This window comes from Lepisma saccharinum, chromosome 2, assembly GCF_977018435.1.
Source record: "Lepisma saccharinum chromosome 2, izLepSacc3.1, whole genome shotgun sequence".
Lineage (NCBI taxonomy): Eukaryota > Metazoa > Arthropoda > Insecta > Zygentoma > Lepismatidae > Lepisma > Lepisma saccharinum.
The window spans coordinates 111,211,159-111,235,637 of record NC_139230.1 but is presented as its reverse complement, the minus strand read 5'-3'; the positions used below and the strand labels follow the sequence as shown (position 1 = coordinate 111,235,637).

At 38.6% G+C, this 24,479-nt stretch overlaps 1 protein-coding gene across 4 annotated transcripts in view; it reads left to right on the top strand.

Moving 5' to 3' along the window:
* Positions 1-24,479, top strand: part of LOC145984114 (uncharacterized) — a 677,559-nt gene that overhangs the window by 244,648 nt on the left and 408,432 nt on the right. For 3 of the 4 annotated variants that reach the window (XM_083117547.1, XM_083117548.1, XM_083117544.1), the window contains 2 exons: positions 13,133-13,231; positions 18,210-18,356. In XM_083117547.1, coding sequence (XP_082973673.1) covers positions 13,133-13,231; positions 18,210-18,356 — 246 coding nt within the window. The remainder of the gene's footprint in view (positions 1-13,132; positions 13,232-18,209; positions 18,357-24,479) is intronic. The other variant, XM_083117546.1, reaches the window with a different exon arrangement.

Here is a 24,479-nt window from a genome sequence, read left to right as displayed (position 1 = left end):
AAGACCAAAAAACACTAAACCTGACATAACTAATGTTATTCCAAAATTCAAGTGTCAATATCTCTAGTTTCGAAACTCGAATCGCAAATTTTTTTTTCCACTGTGATACTGTTCGGGAAAAGTGTAATAAAATGATTCGCTAGAAGTAGGTCGTTTTTCAATGATATCAATAACTCATCTGATTTCGAACGTTTCAGAAAACTATTCATAAAAGTAGACTGACGCAAGGTAGCCTTTTCCCGTTCTCTCTGCCTTTTCCTATTTTCTACCCCCTGACAGTTTTTTTCTTTGCTGTACTCATTTTCATTGGATGCGAAAACGGAAAACCTGTGATTCACTTACTACCAGACCACAACTGAGTATCCGAAGGGAAGCAAAACAACGAACTGTATTTTTTATAAAAATGTTTATCGTGCCGCTTATTGTTGCGGATTATTAAAATGTTCAAAACAGTCCAGTAGCCCTTCCGAACAGCCGCCTGCTGCGTTCTGAAGCAGTGAACGGAAATAGAAACACTGACAATTTAATTCGTAAAAGTGAGAATGGTTCTTATAAGGGATTGTTGACGTTAGAGGACAGGTTACGTGCGATTGTTGACAGTTGATTGAAGCAGCAAGCAAAATAAAAACGAAACAAAAGGAACGATGTTTTGGCATTTTTTCCTCTTACATATATCTAAAGTGTTTCAGTTGGAACTTTGCAACAAATATGCACAAGAACAAGTTTACCCCAAAGGATGCATTCAGTAAATAAAATCGGGCTACGTTCTGCCTTCATGTCGCCCCGGCGTCCGTGAAACAACAGGTGTGCGGCCGTACCATTGTACCCCCCCTGGAGCCGCCGGTGTGCCTGACAACTTGAAACGCATTTCCCTCACGATGTACGTTTGTTGAGTTCGCCCTTCGTATCCGCAACGCCTCAATTTCTTTCATGCGATTACATGGTTATGATCAGTAATTAACTGCATATTCCCTCCCCACTTTTAGCAACAAACCACGGGTTATCATCGAGCCGGTCACGATATTTTGAATTATGACTTAAGTACGATTTGATATGATTCAAGTGTTTAGTGTTTAACTATTATCGTGATAAACTTAAGACTAAAGTAGTAACGACTAAGATATTCTTCTAGAGATTAACTTAGGATATTTTTTGTCACAGTGTAAGTAGACTAATGTAGAGTAGACATTAACAATACTTTTTCTACCGTTTCACAGGATACAACGTGTCCTTGTCCAATCGTTTTGTATGGCTATCATCACAGTTGGTTTCAAAATCCAAGGACGTGATGAACGAGTTTCTTGTTGTAGTTAATCCCTTGGCAAGTATGGTCCTGTGTTCAATTCCCGGTAAAAGTACCCAAAGTTTCGATGTTGATTCAGCACCGACTATAATTGGGAAAAGTAGCTCTTAAAGAGAAAAGTAGCGTACTCTGATGTAGAAAGCTAGTTGACAACGGTGAAGGAACTCGAAGCACTGATCACACATTACCCAATAATTTGAATTTTAATTAATTTTTTTGGGTGCGTCAGCACTGAGGCTATTTTGCACCCGTCACACTATACGGGGTCCAGCCCCTTATCATAACAAAAATAAAAGCGTGTCTGAAAACTAAAATTTCCTTACCTTGGTTAAAAGCTGAAGCTAAAAAGGGCGTTCAGCACAAATAAGAACAAAACACATGACGACACAGAATTATACTGGCCATGGGGCCAGTCGCCAGTCGCCAGAGCCTCGTTAGTCTGCAGTTCAGAGTGTACTACGTGGCAGTGAGGTTGACTATTGATTGCACTACTTGGAAAGAGCACCCCTTACACCCCATTACCCAATAACAAACTGCTTGATAGGGTTGTTGCGTCACGGAATTTATATACAAGATGAGGCTGTATGTAGGTTCGTAACTGGCTAATAGTTTCGATATGAATACCAATTGCAATTAATAGTCACTTCATGGAAACGAATGGGACAATGCGAAAGATGGTATTTTGAAAGTATATGATGCCCCAGTAGGGAATACTGATTATAATACCTTGAGAATGTAAAACGGTAAAGTGGATCCAGTTTTAGATACTCCGTTTGATGCGTCTCTCATTTCTAAGCTATTATATTACGAAATGCCTTTTGGTTTGCTTCACTATTTTATGAGCAGCACCAAAATCTATTTAACGGTATCAACGAATCTCTAATTTCGCAATTTTCAAAAAGAAGAACAAAACCAGAAAACCTTCTACGTCATACGGCAAGTTTTCTAACAATGAAATCCCCTCCTCTCCGTTTCGGTAGTCGCTCGATCTTGTAACTGAAGATCCTGGGATCAACTTCCGACCTGGGCATGAGTGTTCTTTGCGTTAATCTGTAACCACACCGAATCAGTCATCACCCAACATGGTAAGAACATGTTAGCATGCAAATGTTACGTTTAGACCGTTCGCCGGCTTAAACTGCTTGGCTGCAAGAGGATGTGTGTATGAGGAATGGAATAAATTACGCTCATTGCCCTTTACCAATATTTAATAGAATCCGCACAAGCGAGGGTGGGGGGTGGGATCACGCACGAGCCAGCAAGATAACTAAACACTGATAATGATAAACCTAAAGTGTCACCACTGTACCTGCTTTCCTTCAGATATTCCTCGGCTGAGTTACGACGTGGCACTGTATCGGTTCATCGAAGGTGTCCTCAGGGGGTTCGCCCAAACCTTTTAGACGGACTGACTTAATACTGTCACTCGCAACACACTTCGCGCTTCGCTCTCTCGATCAAGACTCTCCCGGCGACCTCTCGTTACCTGGGGACTGCTGGCGTTTCTGATTACACAGCATTTTATTCCTGCTCGTGATACAAAGGTTTCTGTATACGTAAATAGCAATCAAACAAATTAGAGGTGAAATTGTGGCACCAAGCGTATAACGTTCAAGGTTTGATATCAAAAGCGTCAGAGATAGATATATTTTTCGAGGAACAAAAAGAAAACAACAATGAAATTACTATTTTTTGTTGCACTGAACACTGGTTAGCGAAAGATGAAACAAAGTTTAATTATATTGATAATTTATGTATTGCATCTAGTTACAGTAGGCAAAATATAATAAGAGGCGGGTCTTTAATTTTCACTCAGAATGAACTTAAAAGTAACGTAGTTGAAATAAAACAAGCTGTTGAGTTCTCTGTAGAACAAGACTTCGAATGCGCAGCAATTGAAATAGCTATTTACAACTTATGCATAATATCAATATATAGAACGCCTAGTGGAAACATGGATGTCTTCTTAAATAACTTAACATTATTACTAAATCTCGTAACAAAAAGCTCCAAAAATAATATTGTTGTTTGTGGAGATTTTAACATTGATGTAGCTAAAGACACTGCAGAAAAAAATAGTTTTCTGGATGTAATGAACTCTTTTGGTCTGTTTCATACAATTACAACTCCAACTAGAATCACCAAAAAAACAAAAAGTACAATAGACAATATTTTTACCAATATAAACGTTAATAAATATTCAGTAGAAACTTGCATAGGTTTTTCTGACCATGATTCTCAGCTTATTAAGGTAAACGTAATAGAAGACAAGCGAAATCATAAACCACGAGCAAAATTCAGATTTGTCAGACCCACAAACAATGATGAGAACATTTCAAAATTCAGAAAAGCGCTTAAATCAGAAACATGGGATTTTATAAACAATATGGCTGTACACGTAAACGAGAAATTCGAAAAATTTCTTGATACTGTAAGATACCATTTTAATAAATGTTTTCCCATAAAAAAAAAAGCACGAGTTCACAACAAAAACAATTGCCTATGGATAACCAAGGAAATTAAAAATCTTAGCAAATTAAAGCGATCATTGCATAAACAGAGTAAATATGCAAACAGCCCTACCCTTAAAGATCATTACAAACAGTTCAACAAAAATTACAAGAAAACATTAAAACATTGCAAACAATTTTGATACAAAGTTGAATAATTCAGAAAACAAAACTGCAGAACTATGGAAAATAGTTAATCATATTACAGGTAAAAAAACGAACACGAATCAAGATATCATATTAGAAACAGGTAATGTAATAGAGACAGATCCGCAAAAAATAGCTAATACTTTTAATAATTATTTTGTTAATGTAGCACTTAACCTGCAACGTAACATCAGCGTAACGGACACATACAAAGAAAAGTTAAATAACGTCAAAAGATCTTTCACGCATTCTTTTTATATGACCCCTACTACAGACGAAGAAATTTCCAACATAATTCGAAATATGAAAAACAAAAAGTCAACAGGGCTAGATTCAATGCCGATTAACGTGATCAAAGAGGTTTGCACGTACATTAAGGAGCTCTTGGCTAAATTAATTAACGAGTGTATGGAAAATGGCAGCTTCCCAGATTGTCTAAAAATATCAAAAGTAATACCCTTGTATAAGAAAGGAAATAAAACAAAAATTGAAAACTACAGACCAATTTCCTTATTGTCAATTTTTTCAAAAATTTTCGAAAAATTAATCTATAATAGGATAATAAAGTATGCAGAAGATAAAAAGATACTCATAAAGCAACAAAATGGGTTTGTGAAATCGAAAACAACAAAAAATGCCATTTTTGATGTAATTGATAATATTCTTTCCGCCATAAACAAAACGTATTCTGTTGTTGCAATTTTTTGTGATTTATCAAAAGGGGTTGTCTGTGTGAATCATCACTTGCTACTAGAGAAATTAAAATACTACGGAATCCGCGGTGTATCAAACAAATTAATAGAATCCTATTTATCGAATAGAAAACAGAGCGTTGCAATAAATAGCATATCCAATAATGGGACGCAAACAACATATTACTCCGAATTGAAAGATGTGGTTATTGGAATCCCCCAAGGATCGATACTAGGACCCCTGTTGTTTTTATTGTTCATAAATGACCTTCCAGCAAATGTTGATACCGCCCAAATTACTCTTTTCGCTGATGATACTACGGCTTTGGTAGATTCTGTTAACGATGTAACATTAATTCAAAAAACGGAAGAAGCTCTTACTGAACTACAAAGCTGGTTTTCAGCAAACAAACTTTCTATGAACAACGAAAAAACTAATATAATAAAATTTGGTGTATCTAGAGCCAAAAACTCTTCTATTAAGCAATATAATTTCACAGTAGGGCATGCCGTTATAACAGCTACTAACAATACAAAATTTCTTGGAATATTTATAGACGAGTGTCTAAACTGGAAAGTTCACACAGATCATTTATGCAAGAGGCTAAACACCGTATGTTACCAATTAAGAACCTTAAAAAATAGTTTCAATACAGTATGTTTGCTAAATATCTATTTCTCAAACTTCGAAAGTATTTTGAGGTACGGTATCCAATTTTGGGGAAACTCGGCTCAATCGCAGAGGATTTTTAAAATTCAAAAAAGAGCATTGCGTATTTTGGCAAATGCACATAAAACTGATACATGTAAGCCGCTTTTCAAAAAATTACGTATATTAACACTTCCAAGTCTGTACATACTTGAAACACTTACTTTCATACACGAAACAAAATCGAACTATCCAAGGAACATAGACACTCACGATTACAATACCAGACAAAAAGATAACTTCCACATTCCCAAAGTGCGGCTAACTGCATTCCAAACAGGACCTTTTTACTCAGGCATCCAGTTATACAATATATTACCAAAAAGTTACAAAAATTTTGAGAGAACCACAATCTTTAAAAGTAAAGTGAAAAAATTGTTATTGGAATACACATTATATTCAGTTCAAGAATTTCAAGAATTAACTAACTTTATAAAATAAATTTAGATTGTATACACTATATAACATGTACTTTTACAGCACTAGTTCACTTCAACAAATAATTTGTCATTGTGTGTTTTACTATTATATTATGTTATATTATTATTAAAAAAATTGCCAAATTGATGTATAGATATATATATGTGCGATGTCAACATGTCTTTTGTAATGTACATGCACCAATGCCCCCAGGGGTATTATCGGTGTGAAAATTGCTCAATAAACTCAATAAATGCCAAAATGCTTTATTTGTAGATTAGTAGTGAAGGTTATGCGTTCCACATGCCCCTAGGAAACATTTCATGCTAAAGTGGCAAGTGGTAGTAGCATTTTACTTGAAGACCTTAGGAAAGAAATGCAATATTTTACAAAGGTTTGAGGTTCTCTCTAGATACGCCTATAGTTAACGAATTGAAACTTTTATAATCTTGCTTTCTAACGCATACCTTGTAGCAGATGCATCCTGTAGGTTGTAGGTTGACCTCCTCGCACACACTTTGATCACTAAGCTCGGTCTTTCAATGCACCACATTATTATGTGAGTCCTTCACCATATCATAAAACATCGTTAAAAACCTAAAAATGTTGAGACTATAACAAATGCATTATTAAATCACTTTGCTTATTACAGGATCCATTCGATAATTATAATTTGTTTTCCCAAATATTCCTATGACGCAGCGAACATCATGTTACCTCCTCCCCCTGTAGGCAATTTTGCACCGAAAACTCACATATCTCAATACAGTGAGACTTCAGCACTGTTAAATATACAACCTAGTTTCTTTACTACTTCATGTCACTGGACATTGGCCGTTTTGGATAAACTTTGGATTGTTCGAAACTTTGGTTTCGAAAACTTTCTAACTTCTGTGACTCTACGCCTAATATTCTCTTCAGTTTCTCGCAATGGTTTATCAACTCAATATGGTCCACTCATCATTTTCGTGAGTCTAAGTTTAAGCACGTATGTCCAAGAGAACCAGCGATCGTTAGTTCTTTCATTATCTACCTATTCTTTAGTGATTAAACGAGTTGCAAAAGTGCTAGTTTTACTGCAGTTTCAAATTGTAGATTTGTTATGAAAATGTACCTAAACAGTTATTTGCAAAAGTGAATTATTTACCACTCATTGCACAACGATTTGGAAACACGTGTGATTCGCCAAGTACTTCTGTCTTACCAAAGAAAGTATTTCAGTGATTTAAAAGTAGGATTCAACATAATTTGATAAAAAAAAACCTCTTATGTGATTATCCTTCAACATGCTTGCGCCTCTGTCCCTCCGTCCTTGTCAACTATCGATATCTCACAAATTACAAGAGCTACGAAAAGGTTGGTGAACTGATAAACATACCAAGTAATAGCTCAAGGCCTCACAAATTATATCCATCAACCCGTCTGGCTGATCGTGAAGGACATCAATTGCCAATAATTCGACAAGCAAAAAACCTAAAGATCCAAAATTCAGCGTAAAATGGTGCTTTAGCAAGACGTAAAATATTTTACTCTCTGTGAGAGTAAAATAAATGAATGTTAAAAGCTATAAATTTGTAATGTTGTAAATTTGTTACTCAAGCTTCAAATACGAGTGGACGCTGAGTAAGACGCGCACATCATTGTGTCTGTGACTCAGTTCCGCAATGCATACACCCTTCCTTTGGTTACGCCATTGACTTCGAATGGTTTATTTTAGTAGTCTGTGTCTTCTTCGATACAGACATCAAGGAATTGGCAGGAAACAAACGTATTTTAAACGACTGAACATAAATTCGCAATTCGGTAGTGAAACGTGTCTAAACCAACATTCCTGAATAAAAAAGGGAGCATATTTTAATTTTGGCTCATGCTTTTATACATATTGTAATTAAAACACAATTATAAAAACTAAAAGGTAATTTATAACTTTACGCAAAATTGGCAACCGCATGTCCAGGCAACCCGGACAGCAGGTGTTGAATGAACCTGCGTTGGCCTTGCAATGTATCGTGGAAGAGAATGACTCATGGCGTATTATCTATACCAGCTAACTGTAGACCAGACGAACGAGAACAAGTCTCAGCGCAAGTAGTGACGCGAGACGGTTCCACCAATTCACAGTGAGAGAAACAGGATTGTGTAATGTGTAATGGGCGAGTTTTCCCGAATTCCTCCCCATTTCCTCCAGACTTGCAAACTTTTGAAAATGATAATACCGAACGCACATGGCAAACGGACCGTTTCTTGTTCTCAAGGTACGTACAATTGGTTTAAGAATTTTTTAGGGAAATATATGGATAAACTGCAATAGCAAATTTTCACAAGCCGTGCATTTAGTGTACGGACTAAGGTCTGGATCATACATCCGTACATGTACAGTCAGGGCCGTACGGTTGGCAACGCTGCACTTTCACCATTCGATTTTCCTCTTCCTCCTCTGCCGATATGCGCGGCCCTGCTCTACAGTTAGCTGAGACAAGGTATAACGTGAAGTCCACCAGACGGCCCGTGAAACCGAACAGAAGCTTGTTTCTTGCTCTTTGGGGGAAAGGGGGAAAGGGACAAGGGAGGGGGGAGTTCTAGTGCCTGCCTGAAGCGTTTTGTTGCTGTTATTTTTGTGGCTGTTTACTTTTGCCTTATGTATTTAATTATTGATTTAATTACATTCTATCTATTAAGAATTTACTGCAAAAATACATGAAGCTCCTCACACTGCACTAATTTCTTCGTTTGTTAGAAATATATACCCATTCAACAAGATCAAATTTGTAAAACATATAAACAGCTTGCATTTCTTACACAGCAACAAATTAACGAAGTTCCATTAGTTTCGATCAAAGTTCTCTCCCCTCCCCCCTTTCTCACACTAAATATACGTATATATGTATCCACTTATACTTATACAGATGAGGCTTGGATCTCAAAGAGCTGGTGTTATGAGAAGTATTATGAGAATGAGACTGGATGCTAATTTTCTTGTCAGAAAAGATCTAAACTGAGTGGGCAATAGTTCCAACCTAAACTGATGCCATTCTATAACTAATACTGTATATGAATTGATTTTCGTTGTTTAGTGTCGCTTCTCTTCCCCTTTTGGTTAATCGCGCCGATAAGGATGAGTGGTAATATGATAAACAGCCATGCTCATGCCAGAAATCGAGCCCGGAACCCTGGCGTCGTCACGGGGGTCCGCTCTTTGTTTGTTGTGGTGAAGAACAGAAACATGGAAAAGGAAATAAACGGGGAAGTGACTATCTCAGAGCCGCAACTAGAAAGGAGGAGGCTGAACGCCAAAAAATTGGAATAAATTTCCAGATCTAAGTAAAACACATTTTTATTTTAAAATGGGTCAAATTTCAATGGGTGCCGTCACACAAAATTTCATTTTTTTTCCTGAATCGAAAGAAAAGCCAAAATTACGGTCATATTAGTTACAAGCAGGTTAATTGAAAAAAGGTTCCTAGACCAATTTAAATTGATCCGGAAAAAGGTTCCTGGGCCGCATTTAACTTCATCCTGAAAAGAAAAAGATTCCTTTACCGTGTTCAAACTCAGTCGGAAAAAGGGTTCGTGGACCGAATTGAAACGCTTTAAACATTGAAATATTCTTTACGGTCTAGAACTGATTTTCTCTCCCGAACGGGAATTGCATTTATGAAATATTCCCGGACCTTTAACAATCCTGTTCCTTTCTGATGGCGCAGCGGTATCGTCGTCGCCTTGTAATCAAAGGGTTCCGGGTTTGATACCCGGCGGAGTCATATGGTGGTTCGGATCCCACTTTAAACTGTACGTCCAGTCGTGATTAGACTTCTTTTGCATAAATTGAGCTTAAAACTTTAAAGCCTGAAACCGGAACCTTTTTTCTCGCACAATTTAAATTCTGTCCAAGTTATGTATTGTTTCATTTCAATACGGAAATTCCTGGGTTCGATACCCTGTGGCGGCACATAGTGGTTAGGATCCCACTATAAACTTTAGGTCCAGTCCCAATTAGCCTTACTGTGCATAAAGTGGACTTAAAACACCAACTCAACGAATCAATCAATACGAAAATTGGAATCTATTTAAACTGATCCAGAATATGGATTCCTTGACCGCTTTTAAATTCATCCGTAAAAAAGGTTCCTGCACCGTACTTCAATTCAAACGGAAAAAAGTTTTCTGGACCGAATTTAAATTGAGCCTGAAAAAAGATCCCTGGACCGTATTAAAATTCAGCCAGAAAACAGGTTTCTGAACCGTATTTAAATTGATCTGGGAAAAAGGTTCCTGAATCGAATTCAAATACTTTACAAATAACATGTTTATTTACGGTCCAGAACAATTCATGTTTGCTGATTTTGTATCAGGGACCGGAAATGATTTTCTTTAAAATTCCTGGATCTTTAACAACGGCTACTTCTCTCATGAAATGGATATTTCCAAAACCCATAGAGTTCTCCACGTCCCTCACAAACTTCGAATTTCGATCCTATGGTAATTTATTTTTCACCCCCGAAATTGACATTTTGGACAAATATTTATCCTAAATTTCCTCATTAATTAATTTCTAGGGGTTATGACAGAAGTTGGCAAACAAAAGTATTACAAATACGTAGAAACGTAAAAATCCAGGTGCAAGTATATTTCACGACTTTTGCGTGACGTTTGAAACACTGCATATTAGATTTCCCACTTGAGTGTAAAAAGAACGCTTTGTAGCGACCTTCTCTCATCGCCGTAGAGTTAGGCAACACACATAACGCCATGCGGGCTAGACAGGATCTAGGTGTCTCATTTTTTGCCGGTGGCTGTACATACATACATACATACACAGCGTGTACCAGAAGTGAGAGCGCAAACTGAAACGGTAAAAAATACACGATCGTAGAAGAAAAAAAAGTCTCCGTAAACATGGGGTCGCTGCAAGATAGCCTAATTGCGAATGTGTGGTTACGATCCGCCACTGACTTGATTGTAGGTGTAATACTTGCAGGCCTACCTGGTCGCATACCATGTGCGAAGGTCCTATTTTCCCTGAGGCGCTGATGTATTCTAGTGAATGTGCGACTTTCGGGCTGCCGACGATTAGAGTAAGCTTCTTGGTTCAAGCGTGCATGTTTCCGTGCATTGCCGTTACCCCTACCATACATGAAATGCGTATCCGCGTATTCTTCGTTGGTATTTTGTTGTTCGTTCCATTTTGACTACAGTAGCACAGCTGACACTCCTCAGACAAGTGGTGTGCCTGTTACGCCACAGGACGTATGGTTTGTTTACAAAGCACCCACTCGGCAATGTTCAGTTTTAAACAAAGAAACCTCGGAGTGTGCAAGGAGACAAACGTATGATGTGTACAGCGTTCAACAAAATTCTTAGGAGAGCAAAATTTTATACTAAGCAACACAACTTACACAAAGCGTTGGTTGCGCATAGAGTTAGGCTCAATTTCATTGTTGATTGATTGATTGATTTGGTGTTTTAAGTCCACTTTATACACAGTAAGGCTAATCGGGACTGGACCTACAGTTTAAAGTGGGATCCGAACCACTTGTACCTCCACCGAGTATCGAACCCGGGACCCCTTGATTACAAGGCGACGTCGCTACCACTGCGCCATCGGGGAGGCTCAATTTCCTTGTTGCCACATGCACAAAATATATGTGTGAAGTATACGAAAGTAATAAAAGTATTATGTGTTTAAAACTACAAATAATTTAGTACTATATCGCAAATAACAAAATACTTTATGAAAGAAGTAGAGTTCCAAAAATTAAAGAAAATCGATTTCCTATTTTCTCATCACTGAGCGGTCTACAGAAAAGAAGAGATGAGAGCAGAGCAAGGGAAGGAGATGAGGGAAGAGAAGATAGAGAAGAGGAGAAGAAATGGAAAGAGGGGAAGCAGAGGAGGGAAGAAAGAAAGGATAGTAGAGGAGAGGAGACGTAATAAGAGGAAAGGATAGAAGATGCAAGGGAGATATCAAAAAAGAGTGAAGAGAGGAGAAAAATAAATAATGAGAGGAGAGGAAGAGGCGAGAAGAGGGGAGTGGAGAGTAGAGTAAAAAAAAGGAAAAGAGAAGAATGCAATGGAAACTGAAGACAGGAGAGATTTGATTTGATTTGATTTTTTATTTGATTTAGTTTATTTTACTTCGCGTTTTGTGCCTCTTGGCTAATTTGCGAAGATGGGGATGAGTGATGAAATGATGAAATTGATGAATGGACATTCACAAACAACCAAGCCCGACCGGGATTCGAACCCGGGACCCTTGGCGTCGCAGCGCGATGTGCTAACCACTCGGCCACTGGGTCGGGCAAAGACAGGAGAGAGATAAGGGGAGTGGAGAAGAGTGGATGGAGTCAAGATGTGAGAACAGAAGGCGATATGAGATAATAGCAGAGGAGAAGATTTTTTCATTACTGTTAATAGTAGTATTTTCATGTAGCAATGTACTGAAAACTAGGGGTGTGCGTGATCCAGAAAATTTATCGTCCCAATACCGACTTCGGGAAATGATCCCGAATCCCGAATATTTGGTAAATTGACATTTTTAAGAGTTGTTAATTCTCGATGTTCTCTGCATTGTAAGAATCTGAAACTTATCGGGAATTAATAGTTTTTATTCCAGAAATGCAGAAACATTAACTTAAGGTGAAAATGGCGTGTGGAATTCGAGAATTTGTAGGGAGATTTGTAGCATTTCCCGTTCCGAACAACGGGATTTAAAAAAAGAAAAAATCCCGTTCCGATCTCGTTCCGTCCCCCCAAAAAATCTGTTCGGCACACCCCTACTGAAAACAGTAAAATAGGTTCAAATTGAACACCAATTCATTACAATTCAATTCAATTCAACCAATTGGTGCCAATAGAGCGCCTAAGAACTCATATGGGTATCGGCACAAATTGGAAAAATTATCAGCTTGGGTAGTCCATTTCTAAGGCTTGAAGGAAATAAATTAATAATAAATTTACAAATTGTTTCTGGGCATGTAGTAGCACTTAGTACATTATCACCTAAATATTGCAAACCTAGGACAATTACTTCATTAACAGAACTACAACTTCTAGGACAACTCTCGCATGCAGAAAAGTACATTCTTCATGTAAGAAATGAGTTAATCTATCCATTTATTTCTCACTGTAATTCTCTTTTATGTGCACAGACACACACACAGTGAGACTCATGCACACTTGATTTTATGATTTCAAACCTCAATTACCATGCAATTGTATTCTGTCACAAATTTAATTGAATTTTGCTGTCCTCATCAATTGCGTCTGAATTTCATCATGTAACTTTATAATTTAAATTTGCATTTAATATGGTTTGCAATACTTACTCAATTTATTTTAATGTTATTTGAAGGAATTGTACCACATGCGGTTCAGCCCACAGGAAATGATATTGAAGCTGGAAGATGTCCTCTAGGATACCAGTTCAACTTTCAATCACAAGTGTGCGATGGTAAGCAAATTAATTTATATATTGAGACCGATTCTTTTTTCATGACTAAAAAATCGTGATAGTATGTGTGTTGTAACGAGTTATGTTTTAGTTATCATAAAATTAAGATTTGAGAACGTATTTGGTATCGATTATGGAGAGGTATAGGGGAACTCAAATGTCATTATCTCATTCATGTATTGTATTCTGGAAATTGCAGTCTCACGGTAGCTGTGACTCTGGTACCTGAACAGTGTGATCTTCTGTAGTGTGGCCCTTGTATTTTGTGTTCTGTCATGTGTGTTTTTGACTACTTCCTCATCCAATTCATTAATCACCATTCATCCCAATTTTCGAAATTAACCAACGATTGTAGAAAACCAATGTACAATAACCAAATTTCATGTACAATTTGGAACACATACCACACCTCACAATGTTACATTACATGCACTGAATGATAATTCCCCAGCTCAAGTTTATTCTTTGACTGTAGATGTAACATGGTTGAGCAGGAGCGTGAAATAACATAAATATTTTCGTTCAAAGTTGAAATCAAAGTAGTTTGCATTCCATTTAACCCCATAAAAAAGGGCCACCTGTCAGACATATTCTGAGATCGTATATTTTATAGTTACTACAGTGGTGCCCAGTGAAATCTACAGTCCATTCGAGAGAAAGGTTAGATATAAATATCAGTACTGAAGTAACAATAATATACAATAATGCTGTAATATCTTTTGAGCCATAAAATGTTGTTATGAAAGTAAAATCTGTGTTTGACATCAACTTAACACTGTTTTTATGATATGTTTCAATCCCTGTCTGGAAGTGAACATTGCAGAAAGTCTATTCGTCCTAGTAGGAAGCACCATGTAAAGCAGTTAAGCTGGGTACAGCCTATCTTGTATATTATAGGCATGCCTACTACTCAAATTAGCCTTCCCTGCATGAACTACACAGAGTGTCATGGGCCCGTTCTGGCACTGTTTTCTTGCACATGGAAAATGTGACATTTGTTACAAACATACAGTCATAACTTTCCCTGATTAAAGATAAGCTGAAAAAAACTTTCACCATTGCATTTCTCGTTAAATTCTAGCCTGATTTTATGTATTACATCACTCCCTTCCCATTCAAAAATTTTAAGTTGAATTCAATATGCGGACGGCGATTGGAACACACGGTTCTCCCTAGACCTAACCTGTTTCCATCATGACTAATTGTATCTAGCCCAACTCCCTTACATTTTATTGGGGGTGTTATTAGCCAATAATTTCCATTTATCAAGAAGAAGATGTAATGGGTTGTTTTACCTCCAGAGAGTAACCTACCTGCCTTGGCTCGACCGGTAATATTTTTACGTCACTCTTTGAGATAACTGGCATTCATTACAGAAGAAACTAAAGAAAACGCTTCTATCGAATTAAATTAAATTGAATAACTATCATACAAAAAATAGTATATTCTTCACCAGGAATATTGGGAAAACTCAGTTCTTGAAATTATATCCCAGACGTTCAATTGAAGAATATCCCAAGTAACTACAACCATTGGGCCAACTGCAGTTTTTACGTGGGAAAGAGTGGATTTACGTTGTTTGGCAAATTGAAATTGAAGATTAAAATTGGTAAACGCTGTAAGTGCCACAATAATTCAAACACCGTTTTCCACGTTAAACTGTGAAATGTGCCATGATTTATAATGTGGTAAACGTGAAATGTGGCTGGTAGCCCTCTAAGTAGTTCAAAGGGCGTGTAAAAAGATCACTAGTGCACGTTCTTACGGGCTGATGTGCGGAATGATGCGATTTCGCAACACTTTCGCTTTTGGCACTTACAACGTTTACCACTTTTAGTCCTCAATTGGTCTTACGTTTGGCCAACGGTTGTTTCCAAGGTTTGCCCAACCATGGAAGAGTGAGTCAAAATCGTTTTAAGAACAACTTTCAAGAGTATGCCGTAAATTCAAGAGTGTAAAATAAGTGACGTGTAACAGTGTTTCTTTTCGAATATTTCAGTCACAGCACACACTGGAAATATATATATATATATATATTTTTAACTTGCAGTCACTCACCAGTTCTTTGTCAGCCGCCTTGGATGAAAGATGTGTTAGGAATTGCTTATTGTTTGTATCTTTAGCTGTAGTACAAAAAGAACATTCTTACATGTATTATTGTGATTTGTGAAGGTGGTTAAACAATGTTATGTGCAGACTAAATTCCATGAAAAGTGGAAAACTAAGTAAACTCTAGAAAGTTTCTTGAAGTCACCTTGAAAACAATGATACCATATGAATGAGAAAGTACTGCGTATTTCTTTTTCACCCAAATAATTTGTACTATATTTTATATTTGCCCTCACAATAAATTTTATACATATATCAGAACACAAAGCTATCTATACTTTAGTTTTTAGTACGTGGGCTCAACGTAAAAACAACGCGTTGGGTCAATGTTGGAACCAGGGCCAAAATTACCTTTGACCAACGGTATGTTCTTACGTTTTGCCAACCATTTTCAGTACGGTTTGCCCAACGTTGGGCCAAGCACTTTTGGTTACTTGGGATAATAAGCTATTTATTTCTTGATTAAATGTGTACAAAAGAAATAAGCCCCACATAAAAAATGACATGATTCAGGTACAATGAAATATAGGAAAGAAATGTTTCATACGCTTGCCTAGACCAGCAGTTCTAGCTCTAATGTATACGAGCCTTACACTTGTATATAGGATTGTATCTAATTCCTCCCCTAAAAAATAGTAGCCATTGAAAAAGAAGCTAAACCTGATGAAATTAATGAAGATAAATAGGAGCGCAGTAACAGAGAGGAGGAGGGATACAGGAGTACATTGTACCTCCCAAATTTTTGAAGGGGGTACCGTATCTACAAACCCTATAGTGCTGCAGAAGCTCCAGCGATATGTGGCTTCTGATTGGCTGTCATTCCGGAAGTTAATGCAGTGTTCCTTCAAGGTAACGCTAGATGGCAGGGTTGAAACTGACAGTATAGATTTCAGAGATCCATCCCAACAAGATAAGAAATCCCTTCAATCTAAATTTAATTTTCTAGCACATTTTTTAAATTAATGGTTTGAAAGAAAGAAAATCAGAACTCTTGAAGTTAATGAAGTTATTTAAAGTCACATCAGTGCAAACATTGTAACAACTTATGCACCTTCCCATATTGTATATTTTCTATATCACGTCCATGGTTGATTATACAGAAACGGAATTCGAAGATATGAAATTTCTCCTATAACGCAGTAATCACTTCATATAATTATTTTACAAGCACTTTTAGAGGTATCAAAATTATTATTTTCGGTGGCCTCATATTGATTGATTTTTATTACTTCAAAAATATTTTAAAAAATAAGTTTTTTTCCATTCAAATATATATTTCTTAGCATAATTTCGACAATTTGATTACAAATTTTGTTCCTAAATAACCACGAGTCTGATCTTTCCATACTTTTCCTGTAAACAGTGAAACAAGGAATGATGGACAAGGAACGTAAACACTTCCGGTGCGCACAGCCAGTAAGAGAGCGTTATATACCTCTGGTTCTGCAGAACTTTAGGGTTTGTAAATACGCGTTCGGGATCTTTTTTTTTCTTTTTTTGTAGATGCGGAAAAAAATATTGGGCCGCGCACATACTTTCGCACAAAACTAAGTCTTCAAACCGGCTATTCATATTGCCCACCAAATATTGAAAAAAGAAAATCTTAACAACGTATTCCTCTAACTCCTGAACTACTGTCATCAGACACGGTTAAGTAGTCGTTGTCAATGTTTCAACAGTTTTTTTTCTAGCCATGTCACTCACTCTAGAATCATGTTGACTACCGTCACTAAGGGTGAGCAGGACGGAAAATTTATGGTCGGGACGGGATTGGGAATGGTTTTTTTATAATCCCAACGTTCGGGACTGGAAAAAAATTGCCAAAAAACGACAAGATCAGGAAATTTTTAGGACGGAAAAATTTTTAAAAAATTCCGACGTGGTGAAAATCTCAAATTCTACACAGTACTCCAAAAGTATTTTCAATCAAATTTTTTGATTTGTAAAAATAAGAGTAACAACAACAATAAGTGGCAAAATATAAGTTTCTGTTGCTGAAAGGTAAGATGTGAAATCTTACTCTGCCTCATCTGAGGAAAAAAATATGTGAGCGCACTTGGTAGCACATGTTAAATCTTAATTTTAAGGCCTGCAGCAAAGTTGATTACTCTGTTTACTCATGAATAACCCCAATTCCATTAATACAGTGAGTTTCACGGTGAATTTGGCCGCGGAGAGGCGGCCAGCTTCCCGGGCGGTGTGAGCGTGTCTGCCGGCATTCGGACCCACATCATTACGCTGACTTTGGCACTGGACGCGTCAGTGCTTCAGTATCCAGATAGCTGGTGTCCTGTTTGCACGTGTTTGTGATGTGTTAAGGTCCCTCCTTTATACGTTCATTTTCGAGCGAGTTATTCGAAATTTTTACTGCATGTCAATTGGCGGACTCTGAACTCGGGTTTCGGGGACCGAGCGTTTTCGAGCCTTTTTCGTTCGTTTTCCCCTTAAAAACTGAGCTCTCCTGCAATTTGATCACACCATGTGTCTTTACCTTTCCTTTTTCACCAACAATGCAACCTTTTCTGCCTTTGTTGAACTCGCTTTGACTACGATCTAGAGCCTTTTTTAAATATAATTTCCATTACAAATTTCATTAAAAAACCCAGCTTGTTGTTTCTGGTTATTGGTCAATTTGTAGCCATACTACTTGTCACTTCAGTAATTGTGTTCAATCACAAGACTGGCAAAGTTCAAGGAAGACTTCAGCTGAGGTAGTGTTCTTTACCTGCTGTCTCAAGAAATATAATTTTAGCCCATGTTCCTAATACACTTAATAAATAAATAAAAAATATGTTGTACATGGTGATTACGTTTATAAAATGGCCCTAATTGGAGATACTAAAATTATGTAAATATGTTTGTTTTACAGATATTGACGAGTGCCTATTGAAACTAGATAATTGTAGTGAGAGAAATGCTTGTCAGAATACGATTGGTTCATTTACTTGTATACGAGCTCCAGTTGAGGAATGTCCACCAGGTTACAGGTTTGAGGAGGAACAGCAAACCTGTCTTGGTATGTTAAATTTTCTCGCCTATGCTATCATGTGTGCAGTTTTCCATAGCTACTTCATATATTTATAAATTTATAATTTCCTGTAGAAAGATATTTGTGCAAAATAGCTTTTTGAAATGAGAAACTCAGACAATACTACAAGTCACAATGGGGTAAATAGTGAGCATTTTTAAAGTCATTCGAAGGATACATACATTTATCATCTTCAAATTTCCCTTTGGTAGATATTCTTCCAAGTCTCGGAGAGTACCTATGTCATTTCGAATTGCTCCAATATCTTCATATTTGAGTTGCTTAAATATTCGAACCACGCTGATTTTGATTGCATTGAGCTTCTTCGAGGTAGGAATAGCAGTCACAGTGGTCCTGAGTGTAGTCAAGGTGTTTCGAATGATATCGATATCAGAAGCAGTAACCAGAGGCGAGCGTCCGGTCATCGGGAGATGCGGTTATGACAAAGGGAAACAATAAAAATATTGCATTTTAAATATTTTAGAGAAGATATGAAAAAAGTCATAATATTCGCTTATTTGCGCGAAATTAGTTACTTGACACGATGAAACAGATAGAAATACGAAAGATATTCGCTAGGTTTAGCGCATCGAAAGGAGAGCCCAGTTCTACCTCCCGTGCCCAACCATCCCGCTACGTTTCCTGTTAAATGCAGTGGTGTCAGGCGGCCCAGGTCATCGCAGAAAATGTGCGAATCCAATGTCCTTCGGTCTGGTCATAAGAGACCTTTTTTAAGCCCCTATCTTTACAACCACGGCAGGGTTTCTGTGACGTAATCATGATGGAACTTCTCCGAGTGTCTGCTATTCCCAGTACTGTATAGCATGCAACGCTCCACAACTTCCACAGAATACATGAAAGTAAACGTGCATATAAAAACATATAAGTAAGCAAAAGCTTAAATTTACCCACGGTTAGTGTTGGAAAGAACTGACAAAGAGCAGTTCTGGATCCATTATATTTCCCTCATAGTATTTCTCCTTTTAATATTCTTGAATCCTGCGGTTCAAATATCGATTTCGGAGAATGCGTTCTTGCTTTACAAAACACGAAGTACTTCCTGTTGTTTTGTGGTAATTTTGTGATTTGATTTATTTTACTTCGCTTTTGTGCCACTTTTGGCTAATTGCGAAGATGAGAATGAGTTGTGATATAATTAAATTGATGAAGGGACACTCACAAACACCCATGCTCAGGCCGGGATTCGAACCCGAGACACTTGACGTCGTAGCACGCTGTTCTAACCACTCCGCCACGGAGGCCGGCTTGTTTACTATGTTTACAAATGACAAGACTGATCAAGATTCTTTCGATCTAGAGGTGATAGACATACTCAGCAGGACCATTTTCCTAACACATCTTACCTTCACACTAGAGATGGCCAAAAATATCAGGATTCCGGAAAATTTAAAATTTCGATTCGCAAATTTTACTGCCCGAATTTCGGAGAGAGAGGTTTAACATTTTTTTTTCTATTTTTCAAGTAGAATTTATTATCAGAGTCTTGTCTTGCTAACTTTACGATCATTTACTCCGTAGAAAAAAATCCGGATTTGACCATCCCTACTTCACATGTCATTATTTATTATCAATGTAGGAATTACGCCTTTCTTCCGTCTCTTCTTTCTGCGTGAAATTCCTAGTAATTTGGATTTTAAATCACGTTTATAATATTATTAAAAAAATGTTAGCAACCTGAAATTTTCTTTTCTCGATAGGATTTTCTTCCCCAATTTTCGGAACTTCTCATCGGACGGAAATATGTGGTAAACAGTCTCAGAATTTTCCATATTTTGAGAGAGTGTAAACATGCCCTTACAGCACCGTGAGATATTATTATGACTCAGGTAATATAATATAAATCGCATAACATATCGCATGACCGTGGTGTTTACCTTGGAGAAATATTGCCCCCTTTCTCTGGTTGAAAGATTTAACATGACGTTTGGCAAGTCTTGCGATGACTACATCACGCTTCGCCATTGGCAGTAACGTCTACCTCTTCGGATATGACAGTCAGCACAACTTGCAATTAAGCCATGTCATCTTGTGTGGGTGTAGATTTCTGCAAGGTTTCGAGGTTGCGCTGTATTTCATCGGCAACAGAGTGGAAGTGAGAGACATTGATCTCAATGTTTAGATTTCCAAGAGAACTGGTCTGTTGCTGCACAAAGCTAAGTGCCTCGCGAGTGATAGTCAGAGCAGATGCTTGGTTTTGGTGGAGCTCGATCAAAGTTTGGATGCTCGCAATTTCTTTTTTGGTGGCTGCCAAAGCAGTCTCGTTTTTGATCCTAAATTGCTATTTTATATACAATATATCGGTGACGGTAACACCTGCAAAGTATCCAAGCTCACCTCTCTCATTGATCACGCCAAGACAAATTTCCTTACTTTGTTGGTAGTCAGCAAGTGACCATCGCTTTGGATTCGCCGTTTTGGATGGAATATTGGCGACCATGCAGTAAGGCATTCGAAAGAATCCTGGAATCCTACCCCACACCCTTGGCTTTTTCGGTGATGCCATCCTCAGCTAGAACAGCATATATATTTTGGCCCACATTCCAGGAAAGAATGATATCACAGTTCTTCTCATCTTTCAATTTGCCTGGCACCATTTCTTGCAAGCTGGGATATTGTGCCGGTTTGACTGCGGATAGGTCGATGTGTCGAAATAATCAAGCACAGAGTCTGATGTTTACATATTGTGTATGAAGCCTCGACATAGATCGGTTTGTTGAAGAGAACCATCATGATCTCCAAATAGACCAAACCAACTACTCACTGTCGGCCTCTCTACTACGTAGCTTTCAGCATCTCTTGGCGTCGGAAACAAGATTCTCCATCGTCTTACTATACACGTTATTGTTCATCAGCTTGTTGAAGTTCTTATCCAAATCGGAGGATGTCCCTGTCCGATGCCGCGTGTCGGTCTCTATACAGGGCTTCAACCACTCCAAATGTTTTAACCTCACGACCCGACGCACACCGCATAACTCAATCCCTTGCTCCATCAAAAACCATAGATTCCTGTAATATATAACATACTTTTCCTTGGGTTCCACTATCATAAGAAGCTTGGATCCGAGTGAGGCGGACATTCATATTCAGGTTCAGGCGACAGATCGTTAAATACGGGGTGCAATTACTGTGGGAATTCCAGTTCCACCTTAGGAAAGGAGCCATATTCGCTATCATTATAGTTATCGATGTTTATTGTGGCTCGATTAACCTATTCGAATCCACCGTATGGAGGCTTCTGCATCATAGAGTAACCATATAGATTGCTCACATCCAAGTGGAATATGCAGCTTCACGGTCGGTTTGGACCATATTTTCCGTCATGTGCTTATTGTTCGCTTTGGCATATCGCTTGGGGCACTGCACCATTCAACCTCGGACAACCCTCTCGATGAACAGCAGAATGTCGACATCTGAAAGGAGTATCAGTTGGATTTTTGTTTGGTGTAACATGGATGACCACGCCAAACCCGGCAGGCTGTAGAAATAAGCGAGATCTAACTGGTAAATGCTCATAGTCACTTTGCGAAAAGCCTGAAAGATATCGGCAAGAAGCGTTACATCCACCTTCAGGTAAGCATCATCGTTCTACACCCAAATGCACACCACATCAATTGTGCGTGCTGGTAATCCTCGTCTGAGATGCCTGTACTTCTGAACTGTCTGTAAAACGTCGGCTGGGGAGCAAGCGATTTAATATGAAATTTGCTGGCGTCAGTGACATGTTCGTAAGAATACACGCCCTTCCGCCTGATAAGCTCAAATCCAAATTCGGAAACCAAGCCCTTGTGATTGTCAGCTAGTCATCTCTCAACTTGCTCGCGAGGTCAATTAGACTTCCGGCAGGAACCTGTAGGAGACCAGGAAACGCATCTAAAGGGCATCATGTGATTTCCTTGATATTGGCACCCATTTGCTCAGGCTAATGTAGCGCTCCTCATTCACGGCCAGCACATCGATATGCTTTGTGTCATAGCCAAGGTGCTGTCATTGTGGAAGAATATGGGCACATATCACCTGTCTCGTATCTTGAGTTTGCAGTTGTGCACAAGGGGCCGAAGTAGCGCCCATTATAATGGTCATGGTGGTGCCATTCTTAATCGTTCACTAAAGCTTGTGTTGAATATTGGGCAGGTGCCAGCTGTATTACGGCGCTGCTGCTCGGCGCTGGAACGGAAGCATGTGATTTTGTATCAACAACGTGCTGCCTATTTCCCCGGCCTCCCCGACCATTTTTTTCATGCAGTGCTTACCTGCATCGGTCATCGATATAAATAAACGTTGCTCATAATCCCAGGATCGCACCATACAACCACATACGCGAAACTTGAGGCTTCATGCAGCTGGTAGGGCGTGGTGGATGAAAGCTCGGGATTTGGTTCACAGATGGATAGGGGTTTGAAACAGACCTCAATATCCCCGATGATGATTGCCAGAAGTTCCATCATGGCACTGTGTATTCTTAATTGCTCGACCGTGTTCAGTTCAGGCAGGAGCATAGGTATAGGCTTGTTAGCACCGCAGTACCATGTGATTGACAAGCTTCTCGAGAGCTGTACGAAGGTCACGGGGACGTGGGTGGTAATAAAACTGGTAATAAAAAACTTCGGAGAACCTCGTATGAGAGCGTATGAGTCAATAATGGAATTTGTCCGCTTCCTCAATAAACAGAAGTTGATTTCCTGAGCCTCCTTATCATCAACAGCGCTTACCCTGACAGCATATGATGTACTTCGTGCTTCTGAGCTGTACAGGCATACACATGATAGCCAAAGACTTGCCTTCTTGGTCCCGGGGGCGGTTCCCTAATTTTGCAATATCGGATTTTGCAACAGGGTATTAGATGCTTGTTATTGCTTGTTTCAGCGCGGGCTCATAATTCTGTTATTAAAGAAACTCGCTCGGGAATGTTTTGTACCGGGTGCAACGCGGCAAAGACGCACCAAAGAAAGCATTTGTTGTCGGTGTCTTGAATATTCAATACCGCTTTCTTGCGTTAAATATCTGGCGGCAGGGGAGCATTACTCTATGCAGAAAAGGATGCAAATCTGCTAAGATTCAGACGAAATCCATGCGGGCCACCACACAGCTTCCAGCTTGAACCTTGTGTCTCAAACTCCTAATGCTTCCTCAGTAGAGTGGTTGTAGATGTCAAGATGCTGGCTTGCATCGCACAAATGAATATTTATAGATTGAATGAAATTAAAATTGTGGGTGCGTCAGCACTTAGGCTACTTTGAACCCGCCACATTATACGGGGCCCAGCCCATTATCTCAACTAAAATCAACACATGTCTCTGAGGACTAAAATATCCTTACCTAATTAAAAGCTGAGGCCGTAAAGAGGCACTCAGCACAGAGAAGGACAAAAAAAGGACAACATGCACAGATGATCATAATGGCCTTAGGTCTACAAGCCAGAGACTCGTTGGCCTGCAACATTGTAGTCCAGAGTGTACTACGTGGAAGTGAGGATGACATTTGGGTAACTTCGAAAAGGGTCAGCCCAAATGAAGAGCCCATGCATTTGAACGATGTTGCCATGTGTGAGTTTGACCTTACAAGTCAAATAGAACGGTTTGCAAACTCCAGATTAAGAGTGGAAGTTATTGAAGGCTGTATTTCTTCCAAGAAGCTCTTGATGTCGTACCAAGTTTTTTCTGGCCTTTTGTAGCCTTCGCGTTGGGCGCCATTTAATGCTACCTCCTCCCTCGTGGGTAGAGTTCTGCTGCTATGATGATGATTCTTTTCTCTGCATTTTATTACTCTTATTTTGTGGGTGTCGTCCACTCGGAGGTAAAGGTAAGACTTATTTGTGAAGGGGTTATGTAGTGAGAGGATATGTGGGTAGTTGGTATCTGGTATCAGGTATTAGATTGTGAGTGAAAGTCGTTAAGGATGGACGTATTTTTGTTGAGCTCCGCTGGTTGAAGTGTCCGGGAACAATGGGTGTGTACCGTTCAGTGGCGCCTGGCTATAGGCATGTATTTCACCCGAGCGCGCCCGAAAGTGTCGAAAGCAAAACAGAACTGCGGCCTTCAGAAAGTGTATCTTGTGTATCTTGCGTATGGTGTTGTGGTACTAACCCTACTC